This window comes from Cheilinus undulatus, linkage group 7 (assembly GCF_018320785.1).
Source record: "Cheilinus undulatus linkage group 7, ASM1832078v1, whole genome shotgun sequence".
In the NCBI taxonomy this organism is placed as follows: Eukaryota; Metazoa; Chordata; class Actinopteri; order Labriformes; family Labridae; genus Cheilinus; species Cheilinus undulatus.
The window spans coordinates 14,747,624-14,770,528 of record NC_054871.1 but is presented as its reverse complement, the minus strand read 5'-3'; the positions used below and the strand labels follow the sequence as shown (position 1 = coordinate 14,770,528).

The window sequence follows — 22,905 nt, the reverse complement described above, 5'->3', positions numbered from 1 at the left end:
TGAAATTCGATCCTCCACTTCATCAAGCCTCTGCTTAGTCTTGCTGATCTCTTCCTTTTTGTCGCCGAGTTGTTGGTTGTTGTCTTGTCGGAAGCTTTTAATTTCGGCGAGTATTGTGTTCAAACTGACTGTCATTTCAGTGGTTTCTCTTTTAGCACTAGCTTGTGGGCTATCGCTAGCATTAGTTGGAGAGCCTCCTCGATTGCGACTATTGAAAGCGTCAAGGTTTTGTGCATTTTGTTGAAATCTGTTCTTGGTTTGCCTGTCATGTGTCATCATTTTACCCTTATCCATCTCCTCATTGTAGGTTTCACACGAGTTTAAGAAGTTAAGGATAATTATATTTGTGTTGTCGGGGGAGAAACTTTCTTAAGTTGCCATCTTTGCGGCTGCACAGTCAATTTTCAATTTTCATGGGCTGTAATACATAATCATTCAGATTTAAACAAAAACAAGTCTTGGAATATTTAATTTTGTATGAGATGAATTGATTATCTATACCTGTGTATAACTAAAAGTTGCCCTTTTTGGGGTAAATCACAAAAAAAGGACTTTTGCATGATATTCTTTTAAAATGCACCTGTATTTCTGCTTTGTACTCTCCAGCATGATTTATAATTTAGTTAGTTCATGTTAAAAAAAATCAGCTTTGTTTAAAAAAATGTTGAATAAATTTTACCTCTTTATGGCCTCCATTAAACAGAAAATGACAAAAAGGATGTAATCAATCTTTATTTTCTTAACATAATAAACAATTTAATTGTAATGCCTGTTTAACCGTGGCAAACACAAAAAGTCTGCCTTTGAGTCCAAATTAAGATAAGTGCCAAAAACTTCAACATTTGTGTTGCTCTACATATCTATGGCTGGGATAGGCTCCAGCACCCCCCACCCCCATCCCCAGTCCCAATCAGTATAAGAGGTGTAGAAAATGGATGGATGGATCATATCTACACATATTCATTTAAGTACAAAAATTAAACCAAAAATCAGGGATGTTGTTGATTAGAAGCCTTTTGGTTTGAAAACCAATACAAAATAATAAAATAATAAAAATGCTAGACATAATCTAACCTTATTTAAAGTTGCAAGTATTTTGCTAAAGTGTACATTTTCCACTCAACAACTAATAAGTAAACTGTGTGATGGGCAGAAATCTTTAGGAAAATAGCTTTAATTTGATACACACAAATATCTTCTTACACTTCCCTCAAGGAACTGAAAAATTATCATGGTGTTGTTTTGTTAGTGTAGCATGCCAAGCAGGGCTTTAGACTATTTTAAGATGATTCACTCATAATTACATGAATCAAAACACATCTCTTTCAACAGAGACACCATCCTGATAGAAATGCCTTTAAAAGCACGCTGCACCCTTGGTATGAGGAACTAATGCTGCTAGTGAGGGTAAGGTGTTATTTCATGCATGTTTATCAAAACACAGGAGAGAGCAACAAGCATATGACTAGTCTCTTGTTCACCAGGCTTTCTGCTTAGCTGCTGCTCTCCCAGTATAATGGGATTTCACAACACCTCTTAAAGATTCTCTTTGACAGACAAAATTCATGTTTCGAGCCTCCTTTGCACAGAGGGGACCATATTTTGATTGAAGTTTGGACCCAAGCTCCGGCAGTCCCATGCTGGACATTTGCCTGAGCCAGACACTGAACCCCAAATTGGTCCCGCTGCAGCATCAGATAAATGAAAACTCTGAAGAAACATCTAAACTCAGGATGAAACACTGCAAGTGAACTGTCCTTGCATACTGTGCTAAAATAAATCCAACAGCACAAGCTTGTACAGTTACAAGTGACTTCTTGTCCACATGAAGCTCCTATGGGGCAGCTGGGACCCTTTGGATGCTTGTTACGTTAACTGTGTGGGGTATTCCAGAGATGAGCCGATCTTCAAACAACTAAATAGAAAAATAACAGAAAAAAACACAAGATTTATCTCAAGCTTTCACCTAGCCCATTATTGTATTGGCGTATTTCACATAAAAAGATCTATACTGGTAGAACACCTTAATTAGAATTATTTTTTACAAATTGTACCTTTTTTATTTCATTAGTGAGGGTCTCGTTACTGATGTCCTGAAAGCAACGCAATCTGATCTGGACATGTGCCAGTGAGAACAGACCTGTATGAATCAAAAAAGATCAATTTAAAGAACATGTTTATAAAATAGCTCATAGAAAATTAACTTAAAAGATCTTTTGTCATCTCTGAATTTGATGGACGATTTGAATTAGCTAGACTTTCGATCAAATACTTTGTATTTAGTAATACTATATGTAAACAGGCAGAATAGATCAAACAGTTGTAGTGCAGGGAGCCTATAGAAAGTATTCCCCCCTTGGATGTTTTACTGTTTTACTGATTTTCTAAGTCAATCTTGATGAAAACAATTTGAACATTACTTGGAAGAGAATAAAATTAGCAAAAAGGTAGAACACCCCAAGGGGGGAAAACTTCTATAGGCAGTGTATATAGTACAGCAGAAATGTAACCCCTAAAATGTCATTTATAAATATTTTCATCATGTCAAGAATATGCATTTCCCTTACAGTGGTGGTTGAAGTGGAAATGGCTGTGTTGGTGTAATCACCTGTGGTTGTGGGGGTTGGAGCAGCTGTGGTTGTGGTGGTTGGAGTGGTTGTTGTGGTTGGAGTGGTTGTGGTGGTTGAAGTGGTTGTTGTGGTTTGAGTGGTTGTTATCATAGGAGTGGTTGTGATGATTAGAGTGGTGGGAGTAGATGTGATGATTGGAGTGGTTGTGGTGGTTGCTGTAGGGGTTGTGGTGATTGGAGTGGTTGTGATGATTGGAGTTGTTGTTGTGGTTGGAGTGGTTGGTGTGATTGGAGTGGTTGTTGTTTGAGTGGTTGTTGTGATTGGAGTTGTTGTTGTGATTGGAGTGGTTGTTGTGGTTGGAGTGGTTGTGGTGATTGGAGTGGTTGTGGTGGTTGGAGTAGTTGTGATGATTGGAGTGGTTGTTGTGGTTTGAGTGACGGTTGTGATTGGAGCGGTTGTCGTGGTTTGAGTAGTTGTGGTGATTGGAGTGGTTGTTGTGATTGGAGTGGTTGTGGTGATTGGAGTGGTTGTTGTGATTGGAGTGGTTGTGGTGATTGGAGTTGTGGTGGTTGGAGTGGTTGATGTGATTGGAGTGTTTCTCGTGGTTGTGGTAATTGGAGTGGTTGTGATGATTGGAGTTGTTGTTGTGGTTGGAGTGGTTGATGTGATTGGAGTGGTTGTTGTTTGAGTGGTTGTTGTGATTGGAGAGGTTGTTGTGATTGGAGTGGTTGTGGTGGTTGGAGTGGTTGTGGTGGTTGGAGTGGTTGTGGTGATTGGAGTGTTTCTCGTAGTTGTGGTAATTGGAGTGGTTGTGATGATTGGAGTTGTTGTTGTGGTTGGAGTGGTTGATGTGATTGGAGTGGTTGTTGTTTGAGTGGTTGTTGTGATTGGAGAGGTTGTTGTGGTTGGAGTGGTTAATGTGATTGCAGTGGTTGTTGTTTGAGTGGTTGTTGTGATTGGAGTTGTTGTTGTGATTGGAGAGGTTGTTGTGGTTGGAGTAGTTGTGATTATTGGAGTGGTTGTTGTGGTTTGAGTGATTGTTGTGATTGGAGCGGTTGTCGTGGTTTGAGTAGTTGTGATGATTGGAGTGGTTGTTGTGATTGGAGTGGTTGTGGTGATTGGAGTTGTTGTGGTGGTTGGAGTGGTTGATGTGATTGGAGTGTTCCTCGTGGTTGATGTGATTGAAGTGGTTGTGATGATTGGAGTTGTTGTGGTTGGAGTGGTTGATGTGATTGGAGTGGTTGTTGTTTGAGTGGTTGTTGTGATTGGAGAGGTTGTTGTGGTTGGAGTGGTTGATGTGATTGGAGTGGTTGTTGTTTGAGTGGTTGTTGTGATTGGAGTTGTTGTTGTGATTGGAGAGGTTGTTGTGGTTGGAGTGGTTGTGGTGATTGGAGTGGTTGTGGTGGTTGGAGTAGTTGTTATTATTGGAGTGGTTGTTGTGGTTTGAGTGATTGTTGTGATTGGAGTGGTTGTCGTGGTTTGAGTGGTTGTGGTGATTGGAGTGGTTGTTGTGATTGGAGTGATTGTGGTGATTGGAGTTGTTGTGGTTGTTGGAGTGGTTGTGGTGATTGGAGTGTTTCTCGTGGTTGTGGTAATTGGAGTGGTTGTGATGATTGGAGTTGTTGTGGTTTGTGTGGTTGTTGTGATTGGAGTCGTTGTAATGATTGGAGTGGTTGTTGTGATTGGAGTGGTTGTGGTGATTGGAGTGGTTGGAGTGGTTGGAGTGTTTCTCGTGGTTGTGGTAATTGGAGTGGTTGTGATGATTGGAGTTGTTGTTGTGGTTGGAGTGGTTGATGTGATTGGAGTGGTTGTTGTTTGAGTGGTTGTTGTGATTGGAGAGGTTGTTGTGGTTGGAGTGGTTGATGTGATTGGAGTGGTTGTGGTGATTGGAGTTGTTGTTGTGGTTGGAGTGGTTGATGTGATTGGAGTGTTTGTTGTTTGAGTGGTTGTGGTGATTGGAGTGGTTGTTGTGGTTGGAGTGGTTGATATGATTGGAGTGGTTGTTGTGGTTGGAGTGGTTGATATAATTGGAGTGGTTGTGGTGATTGGAGCGATTGTTGTGATTGGAGCGGTTGTCGTGGTTTGAGTAGTTGTGGTTGGAGTGGTTGTTGTGATTGGAGTGGTTGTGGTGATTGGAGTGGTTGTGGTGGTTGGAGTGGTTGTGGTGATTGGAGTGTTTCTCGTGGTTGTGGTAATTGGAGTGGTTGTGATGATTGGAGTTGATGTTGTGGTTGGAGTGGTTGATGTGATTGGAGTGGTTGTTGTTTGACTGGTTGTTGTGATTGGAGTTGTTGTTGTGGTTGGAGAGGTTGTTGTGGTTGGAGTGGTTGTGGTGATTGGAGTGGTTGTGGTGGTTGGAGTGGTTGATGTGATTGGAGTGTTTCTCGTGGTTGTGGTAATTGGAGTGGTTGTGATGATTGGAGTTGTTGTTGTGGTTGGAGTGGTTGATGTGATTGGAGTGGTTGTTGTTTGAGTTGTTGTTGTGATTGGAGAGGTTGTTGTGATTGGAGTGGTTGGAGTGGTTGTGGTGATTGGAGTGTTTCTCGTGGTTGTGGTAATTGGAGTGGTTGTGATGACTGGAGTTGTTGTTGTGGTTGGAGTGGTTGGTGTGATTGAAGTGGTTGTTGTTTGAGTGGTTGTTGTAAATGGAGTGGTTGTTGTGGTTGGAGTGGTTGATGTGATTGGAGTGGTTGTTGTTTGAGTGGTTGTTGTGATTGGAGTTGTTGTTGTGGTTTGTGTGGTTGTTGTGATTGGAGTCGTAATGATTGGAGTGGTTGTTGTGATTGGAGTGGTTGTGGTGATTGGAGTGGTTGTGGTGGTTGGAGTGGTTGTGGTGATTGGAGTGTTTCTCGTGGTTGTGGTAATTGGAGTGGTTGTGATGATTGGAGTTGTTGTTGTGGTTGGAGTGGTTGATGTGATTGGAGTGGTTGTTGTTTGAGTGGTTGTTGTGATTGGAGTTGTTGTTGTGATTGGAGAGGTTGTTGTGGTTGTGGTGATTGGAGTGGTTGTGGTGATTGAAGTTGTTGTTGTGGTTGGAGTGGTTGATGTGATTGGAGTGGTTGTTGTTTGAGTGGTTGTGGTAATTGGAGTGGTTGTGGTTGGAGTGGTTGATATGATTGGAGTGGTTGTTGTGGTTGGAGTGGTTGATATAATTGGAGTGGTTGTGGTGATTGGAGCGATTGTTGTGATTGGAGCGGTTGTCGTGGTTTGAGTAGTTGTGGTTGGAGTGGTTGTTGTGATTGGAGTGGTTGTGGTGGTTGGAGTGGTTGTGGTGATTGGAGTGTTTCTCGTGGTTGTGGTAATTGGAGGGGTTGTGATGATTGGAGTTGATGTTGTGGTTGGAGTGGTTGATGTGATTGGAGTGGTTGTTGTTTGACTGGTTGTTGTGATTGGAGTTGTTGTTGTGGTTGGAGAGGTTGTTGTGGTTGGAGTGGTTGTGGTGATTGGAGTGGTTGTGGTGGTTGGAGTGGTTGATGTGATTGGAGTGTTTCTCGTGGTTGTGGTAATTGGAGTGGTTGTGATGATTGGAGTTGTTGTTGTGGTTGGAGTGGTTGATGTGATTGGAGTGGTTGTTGTTTGAGTTGTTGTTGTGATTGGAGAGGTTGTTGTGATTGGAGTGGTTGTGGTGGTTGGAGTGGTTGTGGTGATTGGAGTGTTTCTCGTGGTTGTGGTAATTGGAGTGGTTGTGATGATTGGAGTTGTTGTTGTGGTTGGAGTGGTTGGTGTGATTGGAGTGGTTGTTGTTTGAGTGGTTGTTGTAAATGGAGTGGTTGTTGTGGTTGGAGTGGTTGATGTGATTGGAGTGGTTGTTGTTTGAGTGGTTGTTGTGATTAGAGTTGTTGTTGTGGTTTGTGTGGTTGTTGTGATTGGAGTCGTTGTAATGATTGGAGTGGTTGTTGTGATTGGAGTGGTTGTGGTGATTGGAGTGGTTGTGGTGGTTGGAGTGGTTGTGGTGATTGGAGTGTTTCTCGTGGTTGTGGTAATTGGAGTGGTTGTGATGATTGGAGTTGTTGTTGTGGTTGGAGTGGTTGATGTGATTGGAGTGGTTGTTGTTTGAGTGGTTGTTGTGATTGGAGTTGTTGTTGTGATTGGAGAGGTTGTTGTGGTTGTGGTGATTGGAGTGGTTGTGGTGGTTGGAGTAGTTGTGATTATTGGAGTGGTTGTTGTGGTTTGTGTGATTGTTGTGATTGGAGCGGTTGTCGTGGTTTGAGTAGTTGTGGTGATTGGAGTTGTTGTTGTGGTTGGAGTGGTTGTGGTGATTGGAGTGGTTATGGTGGTTGGAGTGGTTGTGGTGATTGGAGTGTTTCTCGTGGTTGTGGTGATTGGAGTTGTTGTTGTGGTTGGAGTGGTTGATGTGATTGGAGTGGTTGTTGTTTGAGTGGTTGTTGTGATTGGAGTTGTTGTTGTGATTGGAGAGGTTGTTGTGGTTGGAGTGGTTGTGGTGATTGGAGTGGTTGTGGTGGTTGGAGTGGTTGATGTGATTGGAGTGTTTCTCGTGGTTGTGGTAATTGGAGTGGTTGTGATGATTGGAGTTGTTGTTGTGGTTGGAGTGGTTGAAGTGATTGGAGTGGTTGTTGTTTGAGTGGTTGTTGTGATTGGAGAGGTTGTTGTGATTGGAGTGATTGTGGTGGTTGGAGTGGTTGTGGTGATTGGAGTGTTTCTCGTGGTTGTGGTAATTGGAGTGGTTGTGATGATTGGAGTTGTTGTGGTTGGAGTGGTTGATGTGATTGGAGTGGTTGTTGTTTGAGTGGTTGTGGTGGTTGGAGTGGTTGTGGTGATTGGAGTGTTTCTCGTGGTTGTGGAAATTGGAGTGGTTGTGATGATTGGAGTTGTTGTGGTTGGAGTGGTTGATGTGATTGGAGTGGTTGTTGTTTGAATGGTTGTTGTGATTGGAGTGGTTGTTGTGGTTGGAGTGGTTGATGTGATTGGAGTGGTTGTTGTTTGAGTGGTTGCTGTGATTGGAGTTGTTGTGATTGGAGAGGTTGTTGTGGTTGGAATGGTTGTGGTGATTGGAGTGTTTCTCATGGTTGTGGTAATTGGAGTGGTTGTGATGATTGGAGTTGATGTTGTGGTTGGAGTGGTTGATGTGATTGGAGTGGTTGTTGTTTGAGTGGTTGTTGTGATTGGAGTTGTTGTGGTGATTGGAGTGGTTGATGTGATTGGAATGGCTGTTGTTTGAGTGGTTGTTGTGATTGGAGTTGTTGTTGTGATTGGAGAGGTTGTCGTGGTTGGAGTGGTTGTGGTGATTGGAGTGGTTGTGGTGGTTGGAGTAGTTGTGATTATTGGAGTGGTTGTTGTGGTTTGTGTGATTGTTGTGATTGGAGCGGTTGTCGTGGTTTGAGTAGTTGTGGTGATTGGAGTGGTTGTTGTGATTGGAGTGGTTGTGGTGATTGGAGTTGTTGTGGTGGTTGGAGTGGTTGATGTGATTGGAGTGTTTCTCGTGGTTGTGGTAATTGGATTGGTTGTGATGATTGGAGTTGTTGTTGTGGTTGGAGTGGTTGATGTGATTGGAGTGGTTGTTGTTTGAGTGGTTGTTGTGATTGGAGAGGTTGTGGTTGTTGGAGTGGTTGTGGTGATTGGAGTGTTTCTCGTGGTTGTGGTAATTGGAGTGGTTGTGATGATTGGAGTTGTTGTTGTGCTTGGAGTGGTTGATGTGATTGGAGTGGTTGTTGTTTGAGTGGTTGTTGTGATTGGAGAGGTTGTTGTGGTTGGAGTGGTTAATGTGATTGGAGTGGTTGTTGTTTGAGTGGTTGTTGTGATTGGAGTTGTTGTTGTGATTGGAGAGGTTGTTGTGGTTGGAGTGGTTGTGGTGGTTGGAGTGGTTGTGGTGGTTGGAGTAGTTGTGATTATTGGAGTGGTTGTTGTGGTTTGAGTGATTGTTGTGATTGGAGCGGTTGTCGTGGTTTGAGTAGTTGTGGTGATTGGAGTGGTTGTTGTGATTGGAGTGGTTGTGGTGATTGGAGTTGTTGTGGTGGTTGGAGTGGTTGTGGTGATTGGAGTGGTTGTGGTGAATGGAGTTGTTGTGATGATTGGAGTGGTTGTGGTGGTTTGAGTGGTCGTTGTGATTGGAGTAGTTGTCGTGGTTGTTGGGGTGGTTGTGGTAATCGGAGTGGTTGTGATGATTGGAGTGGTTGTGGTTGCTGGAGTAGTTGTGGTTATTGGAGTGGTAGTTGTAGTAACTGTAGTTGTTGTGGTAATAGGAATGGTTGTTGTGGTTGGAGTTGTTGGGGTGATTGGAATGGTTGTTGTGGCTGGAGTGGTTGTGATGACTGGAGTGGTTGTCGTGGTGATCGGAGTGGTTGATGTGGTCTGAGTGGTTGTGGTGAATGGACTTGTTGTGATGCCTGGAGTGCTTGTGGTGATTGGAGTGGTTGTTGTGATTGGAGTGGTTGTTGTGATTGGAGTGGTTGTGGTGGTTGAAATGGTTGTTGTGGCTTGAGTGGTTGTGCTGATTGGAGTGGTTGTTGTAGTGGTTGTGGTGATTGGAGTGGTTGTGATGATTGGAGTGGTTGTTGTGCTCTGACTGGTTGATGTGGTGGGAGTCGTTGTTGTTTGAGTGGTTAATGTGATTGGAACAGTTGTCGTAGTGATCGGAGTGGTTGATGTGGTTTGAGTGGTTGTAGTGATTGGACTTGTAATGCTTGGAATGGTTGTGGTGGTTGAAGTGGTTGTTGTGGCTTGAGTGGTAGTGGTGACTGTCGTGGTTGTTGGAGTTGTTGGGGTGATTGGAATGGTTGTTGTGGTTTGAGTGGTTGTGGAAACTGGAGTGGTTGTGGTGATTGGAGTGGTTGTGGGGGTTGGAGTAGTTGTGGTGGTTGGTGGAGTAGTTGTTGTTGTTGGTGTGGTGGTAGTGGTTGGAGCAGCTATGGTTGTTGTAGTTTGTGGAGCACCTGTGGTTGTTGTGGTGGTTGGAGCAGCTCTGATGGTTGTGGTGGTTTGAGCAACAGTAGTTGTGGTTGTTGGGGCAGATGTGGTTGTGGTGGTTGGAGCAGCTGTTGTTGTGGTGGTGGTAGGAGCAACAGTAGTTGTGGTGGTTGGGGCTGGTGTGGTTGTGGTTGTTTGAGCTGCTGTGGTTGTGGTGGTGGGAGCTTCTGTGGTTGTGGTGGTTGGAGAAGCTGTGGTTGCAGTGGTTGGAGTAGCTGTAGTTGTCGTTGTTGGAGCAGCTGTTGTTGTGGTGGTTGGAGTAGCTGTGGTTGTAGTGGTTAAAGCAGCTGTGGTTGTGGTGGTTGTAGCAGCTGTGGTTGTGGTTGTTGGAGCAGCTGTTGTTGTGGTGGTGGGAGCAACAGTAGTTGTGGTTGTTGGGGCAGCTGTGGTTGTGGTGGTTGGAGCAGCTGTGGTTGTGGTGGTTGGAGCAGCTGTGGTTGTAGTGGTTGGAGCAACAGTAGTTGTGGTTGTTGGGGCAGCTGTGGTTGTTGTGGTTGGAGCAGCTGTGGTTGTGGTGGTTGTAGCAGCTGTGGTTGTGGTGGTTGTAGCAGCTGTGGTTGTGGTTGTTGGAGCAACAGTAGTTGTGGTTGTTGGGGTAGCTGTGGTTGTTGTGGTTGGAGCAGCTGTTGCTGTGGTGGTTTGAGCAGCTGTGGTTGTGGTGGTTGGAGCAGCTGTGGTTGTAGTGGTTGGAGCAACAGTAGTTGTGGTTGTTGGGGCAGCTGTGGTTGTTGTGGTTGGAGCAGCTGTGGTTGTGGTTGTTGGGGCAGCTGTGGTTGTGGTGGTTGTAGCAGCTGTGGTTGTGGTGGTTGGAGCAACAGTAGTTGTGGTTGTTGGGGCAGCTGTGGTTGTTGTGGTTGGAGCAGCTGTGGTTGTGGTGGTTGTAGCAGCTGTGGTTGTGGTGGTTGGAGCAACAGTAGTTGTGGTTGTTGGGGCAGCTGTGGTTGTTGTGGTTGGAGCAGCTGTGGTTGTGGTTGTTGGGGCAGCTGTGGTTGTGGTGGTGGGAGCAACAGTAGTTGTGGTGGTGGTGGTTGGAGCAGCTGTGGTTGTTGTGGTTGGAGCAGCTGTGGTTGTGGTGGTTGTAGCAGCTGTGGTTGTGGTGGTTGGAGCAGCTGTTGTTGTGGTGGTGGGAGCAACAGTAGTTGTGGTTGTTGGGGCAGCTGTGGTTGTGGTGGTTGGAGCAGCTGTTGTTGTGGTGGTTGGAGCTGCTGTGGTTGTGGTGGTTGGAATAGCTGTGGTGGTGGTTGTTGGAGTAGCTGTGGTTGTGGTGGTGGTGGGAGCAACAGTAGTTGTGGTGGTTGGGGCTGGTGTGGTTATGGTGGTTGGAGCCGTGGTGGTTGTGGTTGTTGGGGCAGCTGTTGTTGTGGTGGTTGGAGCAGCTGTTGTTGTGGTGGTTGTAGGAGCAGCTGTGGTTGTGGTGGTTGGAGCAACAGTAGTTGTGGTTGTTGGAGCAGCTGTGGTTGTGGTGGTTGGAGCAGCTGTGGTTGTGGTGGTTGTAGCAGCTGTGGTTGTGGTTGTTGGAGCAGCTGTTGTTGTGGTTGGAGCAACAGTAGTTGTGGTTGTTGGGGCAGCTGTGGTTGTGGTGGTTGGAGCAGCTGTGGTTGTGGTGGTTGTAGCAGCTGTGGTTGTAGTGGTTGGAGCAACAGTAGTTGTGGTTGTTGGGGCAGCTGTGGTTGTTGTGGTTGGAGCAGCTGTGGTTGTGGTGGTTGTAGCAGCTGTGGTTGTGGTGGTTGTAGCAGCTGTGGTTGTGGTTGTTGGAGCAACAGTAGTTGTGGTTGTTGGGGCAGCTGTGGTTGTTGTGGTTGGAGCAGCTGTTGTTGTGGTGGTTGGAGCAGCTGTGGTTGTGGTGGTTGGAGCAGCTGTGGTTGTAGTGGTTGGAGCAACAGTAGTTGTGGTTGTTGGGGCAGCTGTGGTTGTTGGGGTTGGAGCAGCTGTGGTTGTGGTTGTTGGGGCAGCTGTGGTTGTGGTGGTTGTAGCAGCTGTGGTTGTGGTGGTTGGAGCAACAGTTGTTGTGGTTGTTGGGGCAGCTGTGGTTGTTGTGGTTGGAGCAGCTGTGGTTGTGGTGGTTGTAGCAGCTGTGGTTGTGGTGGTTGGAGCAACAGTAGTTGTGGTTGTTGGGGCAGCTGTGGTTGTTGTGGTTGGAGCAGCTGTGGTTGTGGTTGTTGGGGCAGCTGTGGTTGTGGTGGTGGGAGCAACAGTAGTTGTGGTGGTGGTGGTTGGAGCAGCTGTGGTTGTTGTGGTTGGAGCAGCTGTGGTTGTGGTGGTTGTAGCAGCTGTGGTTGTGGTGGTTGGAGCAGCTGTTGTTGTGGTGGTGGGAGCAACAGTAGTTGTGGTTGTTGGGGCAGCTGTGGTTGTGGTGGTTGGAGCAGCTGTTGTTGTGGTGGTTGGAGCTGCTGTGGTTGTGGTGGTTGGAATAGCTGTGGTGGTGGTTGTTGGAGTAGCTGTGGTTGTGGTGGTGGTGGGAGCAACAGTAGTTGTGGTGGTTGGGGCTGGTGTGGTTATGGTGGTTGGAGCCGTGGTGGTTGTGGTTGTTGGGGCAGCTGTGGTTGTGGTGGTTGGAGCAGCTGTTGTTGTGGTGGTTGTAGGAGCAGCTGTGGTTGTGGTGGTTGGAGCAACAGTAGTTGTGGTTGTTGGGGCAGCTGTGGTTGTTGTGGTTGGAGCAGCTGTGGTTGTGGTTGTTGTAGCAGCTGTGGTTGTGGTTGTAGGAGCAGCTGTTGTTGTGGTGGTGGGAGCAACAGTAGTTGTGGTTGTTGGGGCAGCTGTGGTTGTGGTGGTCGGAGCAGCTGTTGTTGTGGTGGTTGGAGCTGCTGTGGTTGTGGTGGTTGGAGCAGCTGATGTGGTGGTGGTTGGAGTAGTTGTGGTGGTTGTAGCAGCTGTTGTTGTGGTGGTTGGAGCTGCTGTGGTTGTGGTGGTTGGAATAGCTGTGGTGGTGGTTGTTGGAGTAGCTGTGGTTGTGGTGGTGGTGGGAGCAACAGTAGTTGTGGTGGTTGGGGCTGGTGTGGTTATGGTGGTTGGAGCCGTGGTGGTTGTGGTTGTTGGGGCAGCTGTTGTTGTGGTGGTTGGAGCAGCTGTTGTTGTGGTGGTTGTAGGAGTAGCTGTGGTTGTGGTGGTTGGAGCAACAGTAGTTGTGGTTGTTGGAGCAGCTGTGGTTGTGGTGGTTGGAGCAGCTGTGGTTGTGGTGGTTGTAGCAGCTGTGGTTGTGGTTGTTGGAGCAGCTGTTGTTGTGGTGGTGGGAGCAACAGTAGTTGTGGTTGTTGGAGCTGGTGTGGTTGTGGTGGTTGGAGCAGCTGTGGTTGTGGTGGTTGGAGCAACAGTAGTTGTGGTTGTTGGGGCAGCTGTGGTTGTTGTGGTTGGAGCAGCTGTGGTTGTGGTGGTTGTAGCAGCTGTGGTTGTGGTGGTTGTAGCAGCTGTGGTTGTGGTTGTTGGAGCAACAGTAGTTGTGGTTGTTGGGGCAGCTGTGGTTGTTGTGGTTGGAGCAGCTGTGGTTGTAGTGGTTGGAGCAACAGTAGTTGTGGTTGTTGGGGCAGCTGTGGTTGTTGTGGTTGGAGCAGCTGTGGTTGTGGTTGTTGGGGCAGCTGTGGTTGTGGTGGTTGGAGCAACAGTAGTTGTGGTTGTTGGGGCAGCTGTGGTTGTTGTGGTTGGAGCAGCTGTGGTTGTGGTGGTTGTAGCAGCTGTGGTTGTGGTGGTTGGAGCAACAGTAGTTGTGGTTGTTGGGGCAGCTGTGGTTGTTGTGGTTGGAGCAGCTGTGGTTGTGGTTGTTGGGGCAGCTGTGGTTGTGGTGGTGGGAGCAACAGTAGTTGTGGTGGTGGTTGGAGCAGCTGTGGTTGTGGGGGTTGGAGCAGCTGTGGTTGTGGTGGTTGTAGCAGCTGTGGTTGTGGTGGTTGGAGCAGCTGTTGTTGTGGTGGTGGGAGCAACAGTAGTTGTGGTTGTTGGGGCAGCTGTGGTTGTGGTGGTTGGAGCAGCTGTTGTTGTGGTGGTTGGAGCTGCTGTGGTTGTGGTGGTTGGAATAGCTGTGGTGGTGGTTGTTGGAGTAGCTGTGGTTGTGGTGGTGGTGGGAGCAACAGTAGTTGTGGTGGTTGGGGCTGGTGTGGTTATGGTGGTTGGAGCCGTGGTGGTTGTGGTTGTTGGGGCAGCTGTGGTTGTGGTGGTTGGAGCAGCTGTTGTTGTGGTGGTTGTAGGAGCAGCTGTGGTTGTGGTGGTTGGAGCAACAGTAGTTGTGGTTGTTGGGGCAGCTGTGGTTGTTGTGGTTGGAGCAGCTGTGGTTGTGGTTGTTGTAGCAGCTGTGGTTGTGGTTGTAGGAGCAGCTGTTGTTGTGGTGGTGGGAGCAACAGTAGTTGTGGTTGTTGGGGCAGCTGTGGTTGTGGTGGTCGGAGCAGCTGTTGTTGTGGTGGTTGGAGCTGCTGTGGTTGTGGTGGTTGGAGCAGCTGATGTGGTGGTGGTTGGAGTAGTTGTGGTGGTTGTAGCAGCTGTTGTTGTGGTGGTTGGAGCTGCTGTGGTTGTGGTGGTTGGAATAGCTGTGGTGGTGGTTGTTGGAGTAGCTGTGGTTGTGGTGGTGGTGGGAGCAACAGTAGTTGTGGTGGTTGGGGCTGGTGTGGTTATGGTGGTTGGAGCCGTGGTGGTTGTGGTTGTTGGGGCAGCTGTTGTTGTGGTGGTTGGAGCAGCTGTTGTTGTGGTGGTTGTAGGAGCAGCTGTGGTTGTGGTGGTTGGAGCAACAGTAGTTGTGGTTGTTGGAGCAGCTGTGGTTGTGGTGGTTGGAGCAGCTGTGGTTGTGGTGGTTGTAGCAGCTGTGGTTGTGGTTGTTGGAGCAGCTGTTGTTGTGGTGGTGGGAGCAACAGTAGTTGTGGTTGTTGGGGCAGCTGTGGTTGTGGTGGTTGGAGCAGCTGTGGTTGTAGTGGTTGGAGCAACAGTAGTTGTGGTTGTTGGGGCAGCTGTGGTTGTTGTGGTTGGAGCAGCTGTGGTTGTGGTGGTTGTAGCAGCTGTGGTTGTGGTGGTTGTAGCAGCTGTGGTTGTGGTTGTTGGAGCAACAGTAGTTGTGGTTGTTGGGGCAGCTGTGGTTGTTGTGGTTGGAGCAGCTGTGGTTGTAGTGGTTGGAGCAACAGTAGTTGTGGTTGTTGGGGCAGCTGTGGTTGTTGTGGTTGGAGCAGCTGTGGTTGTGGTTGTTGGGGCAGCTGTGGTTGTGGTGGTTGGAGCAACAGTAGTTGTGGTTGTTGGGGCAGCTGTGGTTGTTGTGGTTGGAGCAGCTGTGGTTGTGGTGGTTGTAGCAGCTGTGGTTGTGGTGGTTGGAGCAACAGTAGTTGTGGTTGTTGGGGCAGCTGTGGTTGTTGTGGTTGGAGCAGCTGTGGTTGTGGTTGTTGGGGCAGCTGTGGTTGTGGTGGTGGGAGCAACAGTAGTTGTGGTGGTGGTGGTTGGAGCAGCTGTGGTTGTTGTGGTTGGAGCAGCTGTGGTTGTGGTGGTTGTAGCAGCTGTGGTTGTGGTGGTTGGAGCAGCTGTTGTTGTGGTGGTGGGAGCAACAGTAGTTGTGGTTGTTGGGGCAGCTGTGGTTGTGGTGGTTGGAGCAGCTGTTGTTGTGGTGGTTGGAGCTGCTGTGGTTGTGGTGGTTGGAATAGCTGTGGTGGTGGTTGTTGGAGTAGCTGTGGTTGTGGTGGTGGTGGGAGCAACAGTAGTTGTGGTGGTTGGGGCTGGTGTGGTTATGGTGGTTGGAGCCGTGGTGGTTGTGGTTGTTGGGGCAGCTGTTGTTGTGGTGGTTGGAGCAGCTGTTGTTGTGGTGGTTGTAGGAGCAGCTGTGGTTGTGGTGGTTGGAGCAACAGTAGTTGTGGTTGTCGGGGCAGCTGTGGTTGTTGTGGTTGGAGCAGCTGTGGTTGTGGTTGGTGTAGCAGCTGTGGTTGTGGTTGTAGGAGCAGCTGTTGTTGTGGTGGTGGGAGCAACAGTAGTTGTGGTTGTTGGGGCAGCTGTGGTTGTGGTGGTCGGAGCAGCTGTTGTTGTGGTGGTTGGAGCTGCTGTGGTTGTGGTGGTTGGAGCAGATGTGGTGGTGGTGGTTGGAGTAGTTGTGGTGGTTGTAGCAGCTGTTGTTGTGGTGGTTGGAGCTGCTGTGGTTGTGGTGGTTGGAATAGCTGTGGTGGTGGTTGTTGGAGTAGCTGTGTTTGTTGTGGTTGTTGGGGCAGCTGTTGTTGTGGTGGTTGGGGCTGGTGTGGTTGTGGTGGTTGGAGCCGCGGTTGTTGTGGTTGTTGGGGCAGCTGTTGTTGTGGTGGTTGGAGCAGCTGTTGTTGTGGTGGTGGTAGGAGCAGCTGTGGTTGTGGTGGTTGGAGCCGCTGTGGTTGTGGTGGTGGGAGCAACAGTAGTTGTGGTGGTCGTCGTTGTTGGAGCAGCTGTGGTTGTGGTGGTTGGAGCAGCTGTGGTTGTTGTGGTTGGAGCAGCTGTGGTTGTGGTGGTTGGAGCAGCTGTGGTTGTGGTGGTTGGAGCAGCTGTTGTTGTGGTGGTGGGAGCAACAGTAGTTGTGGTTGTTGGGGCAGCTGTGGTTGTGGTGGTTGGAGCAGCTGTTGTTGTGGTTGTTGGAGTAGCTGTGGTTGTGGTGGTTGGAATAGCTGTGGTGGTGGTTGTTGGAGTAGCTGTGGTTGTGGTGGTGGTGGGAGCAACAGTAGTTGTGGTGGTTGGGGCAGCTGTGGTTGTGGTGGTTGGAGCAGCTGTTGTTGTGGTGGTTGTAGGAGCAGCTGTTGTTGTGGTGGTTGGAGCAGCTGTTGTTGTGGTGGTTGAAGGAGCAGCTGTGGTTGTGGTGGTTGGAGCAACAGTAGTTGTGGTTGTTGGGGCAGCTGTGGTTGTGGTGGTTGGAGCAGCTGTTGTTGTGGTGGTTGGAGCTGCTGTGGTTGTGGTGGTTGGAGCAGCTGTTGTTGTGGTGGTTGGGGCAGCTGTGGTTGTGGTGGTTGGAGCAGCTGTTGTTATGGTGGTGGGAGCAACAGTAGTTGTGGTTGTTGGGGCAGCTGTGGTTGTGGTGGTTGGAGCAGCTGTGGTTGTGGTGGTTGTAGCAGCTGTGGTTGTGGTGGTTGGAGCAGCTGTTGTTGTGGTGGTGGGAGCATCAGTAGTTGTGGTTGTTGGGGCAGCTGTGGTTGTGGTGGTTGGAGCAGCTGTTGTTGTGGTGGTTGGAGCTGCTGTGGTTGTGGTGGTTGGAATAGCTGTGGTGGTGGTTGTTGGAGTAGCTGTGGTTGTGGTGGTGGTGGGAGCAACAGTAGTTGTGGTGGTTGGGGCTGGTGTGGTTGTGGTGGTTGGAGCCGCGGTGGTTGTGGTTGTTGGGGCAGCTGTTGTTGTGGTGGTTGTAGGAGCAGCTGTTGTTGTTCTGGTGGTAGGAGCAGCTGTCGTTGTGGTGGTTGGAGCCGCTGTGGTTGTGGTGGTGGGAGCAACAGTAGTTGTGGTTGTAGGAGCAGCTGTTGTTGCGGTGGTTGGGGCTGGTGTGGTTGTGGTGGTTGGAAGCGCTGTGCTTGTGGTGGTGGGAGCAACAGTAGTTGTGGTTGTTGGGGCAGCTGTGGTTGTGGTAGTTGGAGCAGCTGTTGTTGTGGTGGTTGGAGCTGCTGTGGTTGTGGTGGTTGGAGCGGCTGTGGTGGTGGTGGTTGGAGTAGTTCTGGTGGTTGTAGCAGCTGTTGTTGTGGTGGTTGGAGCAGCTGTGGTTGTGGTGGTTGGAGCAGCTGTCGTTGTGGTGGTTGGAGCCGCTGTGGTTGTGGTGGTGGTAGGAGCAACAGTAGTTGTGGTGGTTGGAGCAGCTGTTGTTGTGGTGGTGGTTGGAAGAGCTGTGGTTGTGGTGGTTGGAGCAGCTGCAGTTGTCGTTGTTGGAGCAGCTGTTGTTGTGGTGGTTGGAGTAGCTGTGGTTGTGGTGGTTGGAGCAGCTGTCGTTGTGGTGGTTGGAGCAGCTGTGGTCGTTGTGGTTGGAGCAGCTGTGGTTGTGGCGGTTGGAGCTGCTGTGGTTGTGATGGTTGGAGGAGCTGTGGTTGTAATGGTTGGAGTAGCTGTGGTTGTGGTGGTTGGAGCAGCTGTCGTTGTGGTGGTTGGAGCAGCTGTGGTTGTGGTGGTGGGAGCTGCTGTAGTTGTGGTGGTGGCAGGAGCAGCTGTGGTTGTGGTGGTTGGAATAGCTGTGGTTGTGGTGGTGGTAGGAGCAACAGTAGTTGTGGTGGTAGTGGCTGGTGTGGTTGTGGTGGTTGGAGCCGCGGTGGTTGTGGTTGATGGGACAGCTGTGGTTGTGGTGGTTGGAGCAGCTGTTGATGTGGTGGTGGTAGGAACAGTAGTTGTGGTTGTTGGGGCAGCTGTGGTTGTGGTGGTTGGAGCAACTGTGATTGTGGTGGTTGGTGCAGCTGTGGTTGTGGTGGTTGGAGCAGCTGTGGTTGTGATGGTTGGAGCAGCTGTGGTTGTGGTGGTTGGTGCAGCTGTGGTTGTGGTGGTTGGAGCAGCTGTGGTTGTGATGGTTGGAGCAGCTGTGGTTGGCGCTGTCGAAGTTGTGGTGGTTGTAGCTAATGTCATAGTTGTCGTACCTGGAGAATCGAAAAAAAAAAAGGTTTTTCATTCATGTACATATGAAGCAAGACTTAGGCCACATTTCCTTTAGGTTTCCTGCTTGAGACCGTTCTCGTACGGTTTGGTATGCCGGACCCCAAAATATTTCACGTTTTCACAGACACCCATTTTCTCACTTGAAATAGTAGGGAATCAACAGTCACTAGCCTTTTTTCAGCTGAAACGTGTTTTTTTTCCTTGTATTAGTAAATCAGAAGCAATCATGAGTTCGCTGATCTTTAAGAAGACTAGGTTAAATCCTAGTATATGGCTGACCGCATCTTTCTGGGATGTCTGTAGAATAGCCTTACTGAATTGTGTGTTCTGGCTGAGTTACATTTTGTTGGGGTGTAATTTTACTGTCCCTAATGTCTGTGGGTTGAGAATGGAAGGATCGTAATTCCTGCTCTGTTCAAAGATCTGGATCATATGGTTCATATCAGCAAGAACAGCTGGCTCCTTCAGCTCCCAAATGGCTCTTCATTCAGTACCACTTTGGCTATGAAAATAGAAACATTAAAGGGATACTTCAACATTTTAGCAAATTCGCCCATTGCCATAATTCCTATAGCCTTAGTCATAAGTTTGTTTCCTTTAGTTGTTGGTCCAAGCTGTTTCTAGACCTGGGGGGATCGTTAAACCAGCTGCACCGCTAACCCTATGTTCACAGACAGAATTTTTGCTTTCCACCATCAAATTCATCAAATACACAATCCAACAACTCCAAAACACTCTCATGGACAAGTTGTGACCTGTACATTCACCACACTATGAAATAATCATGGAACATTACAAGACAAAGATATTTTAAGGTTAAACGCAAAGCCGGATCTACACGCCAGACATGGCTGCTGCACTGTGTCACTCCGCCCAGTGGTTCACTCAAGAAGTAGTTCCGAGTATTTGCTTCATGTGTCGTAATGTTACATAATTATATGTTATTATTTCATAGTGTGGTGAATGTGCAGGTCACAACTTGTCCACAAGAGCCTTTTGGAGTTGTTGGAGTGTATATTCGATGAGTTTGATGAGGGAAAGCAAAAATTCCGTCTGCTAACATAGGGTTGGCGGTGCAGCTGGTTTAATGGTCCCCCCAGATCTAGAAACAGCTTGCACCGACGACTAAAGGAAACAAACCTATTACTAAGACTATAGGAATTATGGCAATGGGCAAATTTGCCAAAATGTTGAAGTATTCCTTTAAGTATTTTGACCCATTATGGATTTAACTGCATGTTACTTTTGTTGCCAATAACAGTTGGATTAAATCCTTTTATCCTCAGAATAGCAAAAATTTGACATAATGCTTGATTTAAACGATATTTTTTACACCATCACGCACCAGTTTTATGACTTTTAATATGATGAATCCTGTAATTTTGTTTTTACATAAAAACACAGTGTGAGTAGTCTTCTTTGAGTTCCATTAAAATACTGGAAAAAAAAAAAAAATAATAATCCATCTTGGTCAAAGTATTTCCCAAATAAATTAAAATCTAAACTCTAAATAGATCATTGGGACAATAACTAAACCATAAAACTGAGAGAATGACTACTTTTGTAATAGAGTTATACAACTGGTACTGTTCTTATTTATATGGAAGTTACTGTTTCTGGTTACTTAAATGTATAGCTACATACTCTCTCTCTCTCCCTGTGGAGAGTGAATAGTACACGGGTCCCTGAGCGACGTCATCCCCCCTACCCTCCTGATTCTCTTTTGTCGCATCTGATTGGCGAGTGGAGGGAACGCATCACTACAGAAGACCTGCAAAAACATTTTCTCTGCCAAGACAAGCTTTAGGTGTGGCTATTTGCTCTGGTTTTGCGTTCCTAAAGTGACATCCAAGCTAACCGCTAACACAGGGCAGGCCCAGAACATATTGGACAAGCCAACAGAAATGACTGGAAATCTATACCAAAAAAGACCGAGAGTATAGCGGAAACATCTTTTCTGTCATGGAAAGCGTGTTGCTGTCTGCATGTGTTTTAATAGACACGATATCCAGTTCAGACAAAAGTGCCACTGCGTCTCAGTCCGAGCTAATGACTCCACTAGCAGACCTTGTATCTCACAACAAGTAAGTCTATCCTTATAACTATCACATAGTCATGCCAAAGTGGGGCGGCAGAAGAGCGACAACATCGTTTTCTGTCGCAGAAAGCTTTCCGTGTTTGTCTCAGCACTTATTGTAATGATGAAATGCTGGACTAGTTAAGGCTGAGTTTTCCAGTGTGCTAACAGAGTATCCATGCATTCACTCAACAAGCAACCCTTTCCCCCTTTACCCATTACTGACTCATGCTGTAGCGGGTTTGCAGAGGAGCGAAAACACCCTTTCTGTCACAAAAAGCTGTCTTCGCTTGTTTAGATAAAGAAATGTCCAGTATTGACAAATGCCAAAAGTGTGCTTCCAAACTGACCAGACCACTTGGTTGAATCCTCCTACTAGAATCTACATTGTAGCCTTCACTTACAATAAAACTACAAGTTGTTTACCAGCTGTGCATGAGCTTTATTTCCCTGTCTCAAGACAGTGTACTTTGGGCTCTGGCCAACACCAAATCAAGACAATGTCGCTGTCTGTATCAGTGCTTGTAAACCGCTTCACCACTGGATACACAACTGCATAACAAAGCATGCTCACATGGCCTTTGTGAACACCCACCTCTCACTCTCACTTACAATCACAGACATGATGTTGAACATAGTAAAAGACACCTGCAGTGACTGACAGGCTTACGGCCTCTCACAACCCAAGCATCTTTGCTTTTAAATCAAAATTCTCATTCAGTCGACACTACCATTTTAATAAGGGAAACAATGCTACAATGCTAACCTCCGTTTTTTTCTATAACTATGAATACAAAAAGTAATAAACTAGATTCTAAGATCTTGACAGGGGTTAAGGAGTACTTAATGAATTATTTAATGTGTGATGTGAAACTGATTCAGTTTGGGTTTTAATATTTTAAAACAACTTGCAATCTTGTTTATCAGCATTAAATGCAACATATGTGACATTTTGAAGTAATACCTTAACATTTATTGGTCCGTATGTCCATGACAGAGGACCATGAGAGGACCAGTTAATATAGAATAGAATAGAATAGAATAGAATATGTGATAAAATAAATTTGATATGACACTGCACTTGGACTATGAAAATACCAAATTAGTTAAATATCAACAAAATTTCTCCCTGCCTTTGCAATAATTAACACCATTAAAATTTGTTAGATTTCAAGGACATTTTTTCAACGTTTCTTTGTATGAAGAAATCAATTACAGATATGTGCACAAGATCAAATGTCAAACAAATTAATCTATTCTCTCCTTTCTCCAGCCTTATTTGATATAACAGGATATTTTAGAAATAAAAAGATAGTTACTTTGTCCAGAGGATAGTTGTAAATATCCAAGCATTAAAATCCAATAAAGGAGTCTTCGGTCCATGCTGATGGTGTTACCTTTCACCCGTCCAGGTGGAGAAAAGTACTCAGCCTGTGTTTGTACACTGCACTTTACAGGTGTGTAACTCCTCCCTCACTCATGGAGGAAGCAGGGCTTGCAGATAATGAATTATTTGATATAACCTGAAAAACAGGGTAAATTACAGTCATACAAAAGTAAATGGTCAGAGTGATCAAATTAAAAACAACATGCAGTGACATTTCAGAACAGTTTGCCTACGTTGCTCACTGCTGCACAGATAAGCTTATTTCAAGTGATAAATGTTAAGGTTGTGTTAATGTTTTTCACACAGTAAAAATGGAAAAATATATTTACAGATGATAATTTACATTCTGGGATAAAGGCATGATTGGAAAACTGCATTTTTCAAAAGTCCTCTACGAAATGTGTAGGACATTCTATTAGACATTTCAAACTGTATTGCTCCTTTACTTTTTAAAAATCGAAGGCAGACAATTTGTCATAGACGTGTTTTTAGTCCTATTTGCAGTGAACAAATGTGGACGATACAGATGAAAAGTTTATCAGTTCATTTTTGAGTCAGAGTGGACATTTTCCCAAAGTTTGAACAAAGTCCCTCAAAGCATTCTTGTAAAATCGTCTTCACACAAACTAACCAGACCGGCGTACGTACATATACGGATATCATAAAAACAAAATGCCTCCTGGCCCAGCTTTTGCCAGCATGGGGACTTCAAAAATTTGATTCTTGTGGAGTAAATGCATAAAATCAGAGGTTTAAAGAAAGATCCTACCCTTCTAAATCACCTCTGCCGCCTAGATTCTTCATGATTGTGTTTTCTACACGATGGTGCAACATGGTTTGGATAAAACACAAGAGTCCAAAAGGTGAGTAAGACTGTGATATGTGCATCAGTTAGGTTAACATAGTTCAAGCTGGTAAAATGTCCCATCTCTGTTTATTCAGCAGCAATAGAAAACGCTCTTAAGAATGGCAGTGCATATGAATGAGACTTTGCATGACAGAGGAAGTTGTGACTCTATGTAGAGAGACCTTGGAACGACCTTATTTCAATAAATCAGTAAGTTAGATTAGCTATAACCTCTCCTGTATCTGTTAAGAAGAAAGTATTGGAGGAAGACAGTGAATGGTACAGCAATTATGTTAAGGCAAAAGACTCAAAAATCAACACTTTTTATGCCACTGAGTTTGCTCACATTAACTCTTGGTGTGTATGACTCTACACATTGGATTGTGAGGATCACAGCCGTTGCTTGTTCATATGATTGGATTTGTATGGGTAAGAACATCATCATAGTTAGAGTTCCCCACAGTTAAAATTCCTTTGCACTTAATCAACCTTTTACTGGAAGCTATGACAAGGTTGTAAAACTGGTTTCTGTGCCAGGCAATCATTCCTCTCTTTTGCTGCACTCACTGCCTTT

The 22,905-nt window shown here is 46.5% G+C and overlaps 1 protein-coding gene across 1 annotated transcript; it reads right to left on the bottom strand.

The window, feature by feature from the left end:
- Positions 1–1,866: 1,866 nt before the first annotated feature.
- On the bottom strand, positions 1,867–16,208 carry LOC121512214 (mucin-5AC-like; the record flags this gene model as incomplete). The annotated part of the gene is made up of 4 exons (XM_041791377.1): positions 1,867–1,915; positions 9,095–9,489; positions 11,625–13,022; positions 15,522–16,208. Coding segments are annotated over 4 exons (2,529 nt in total), but the record flags the coding sequence as incomplete, so codon positions are not given.
- Between the last annotated feature and the right edge of the window lie 6,697 nt (positions 16,209–22,905).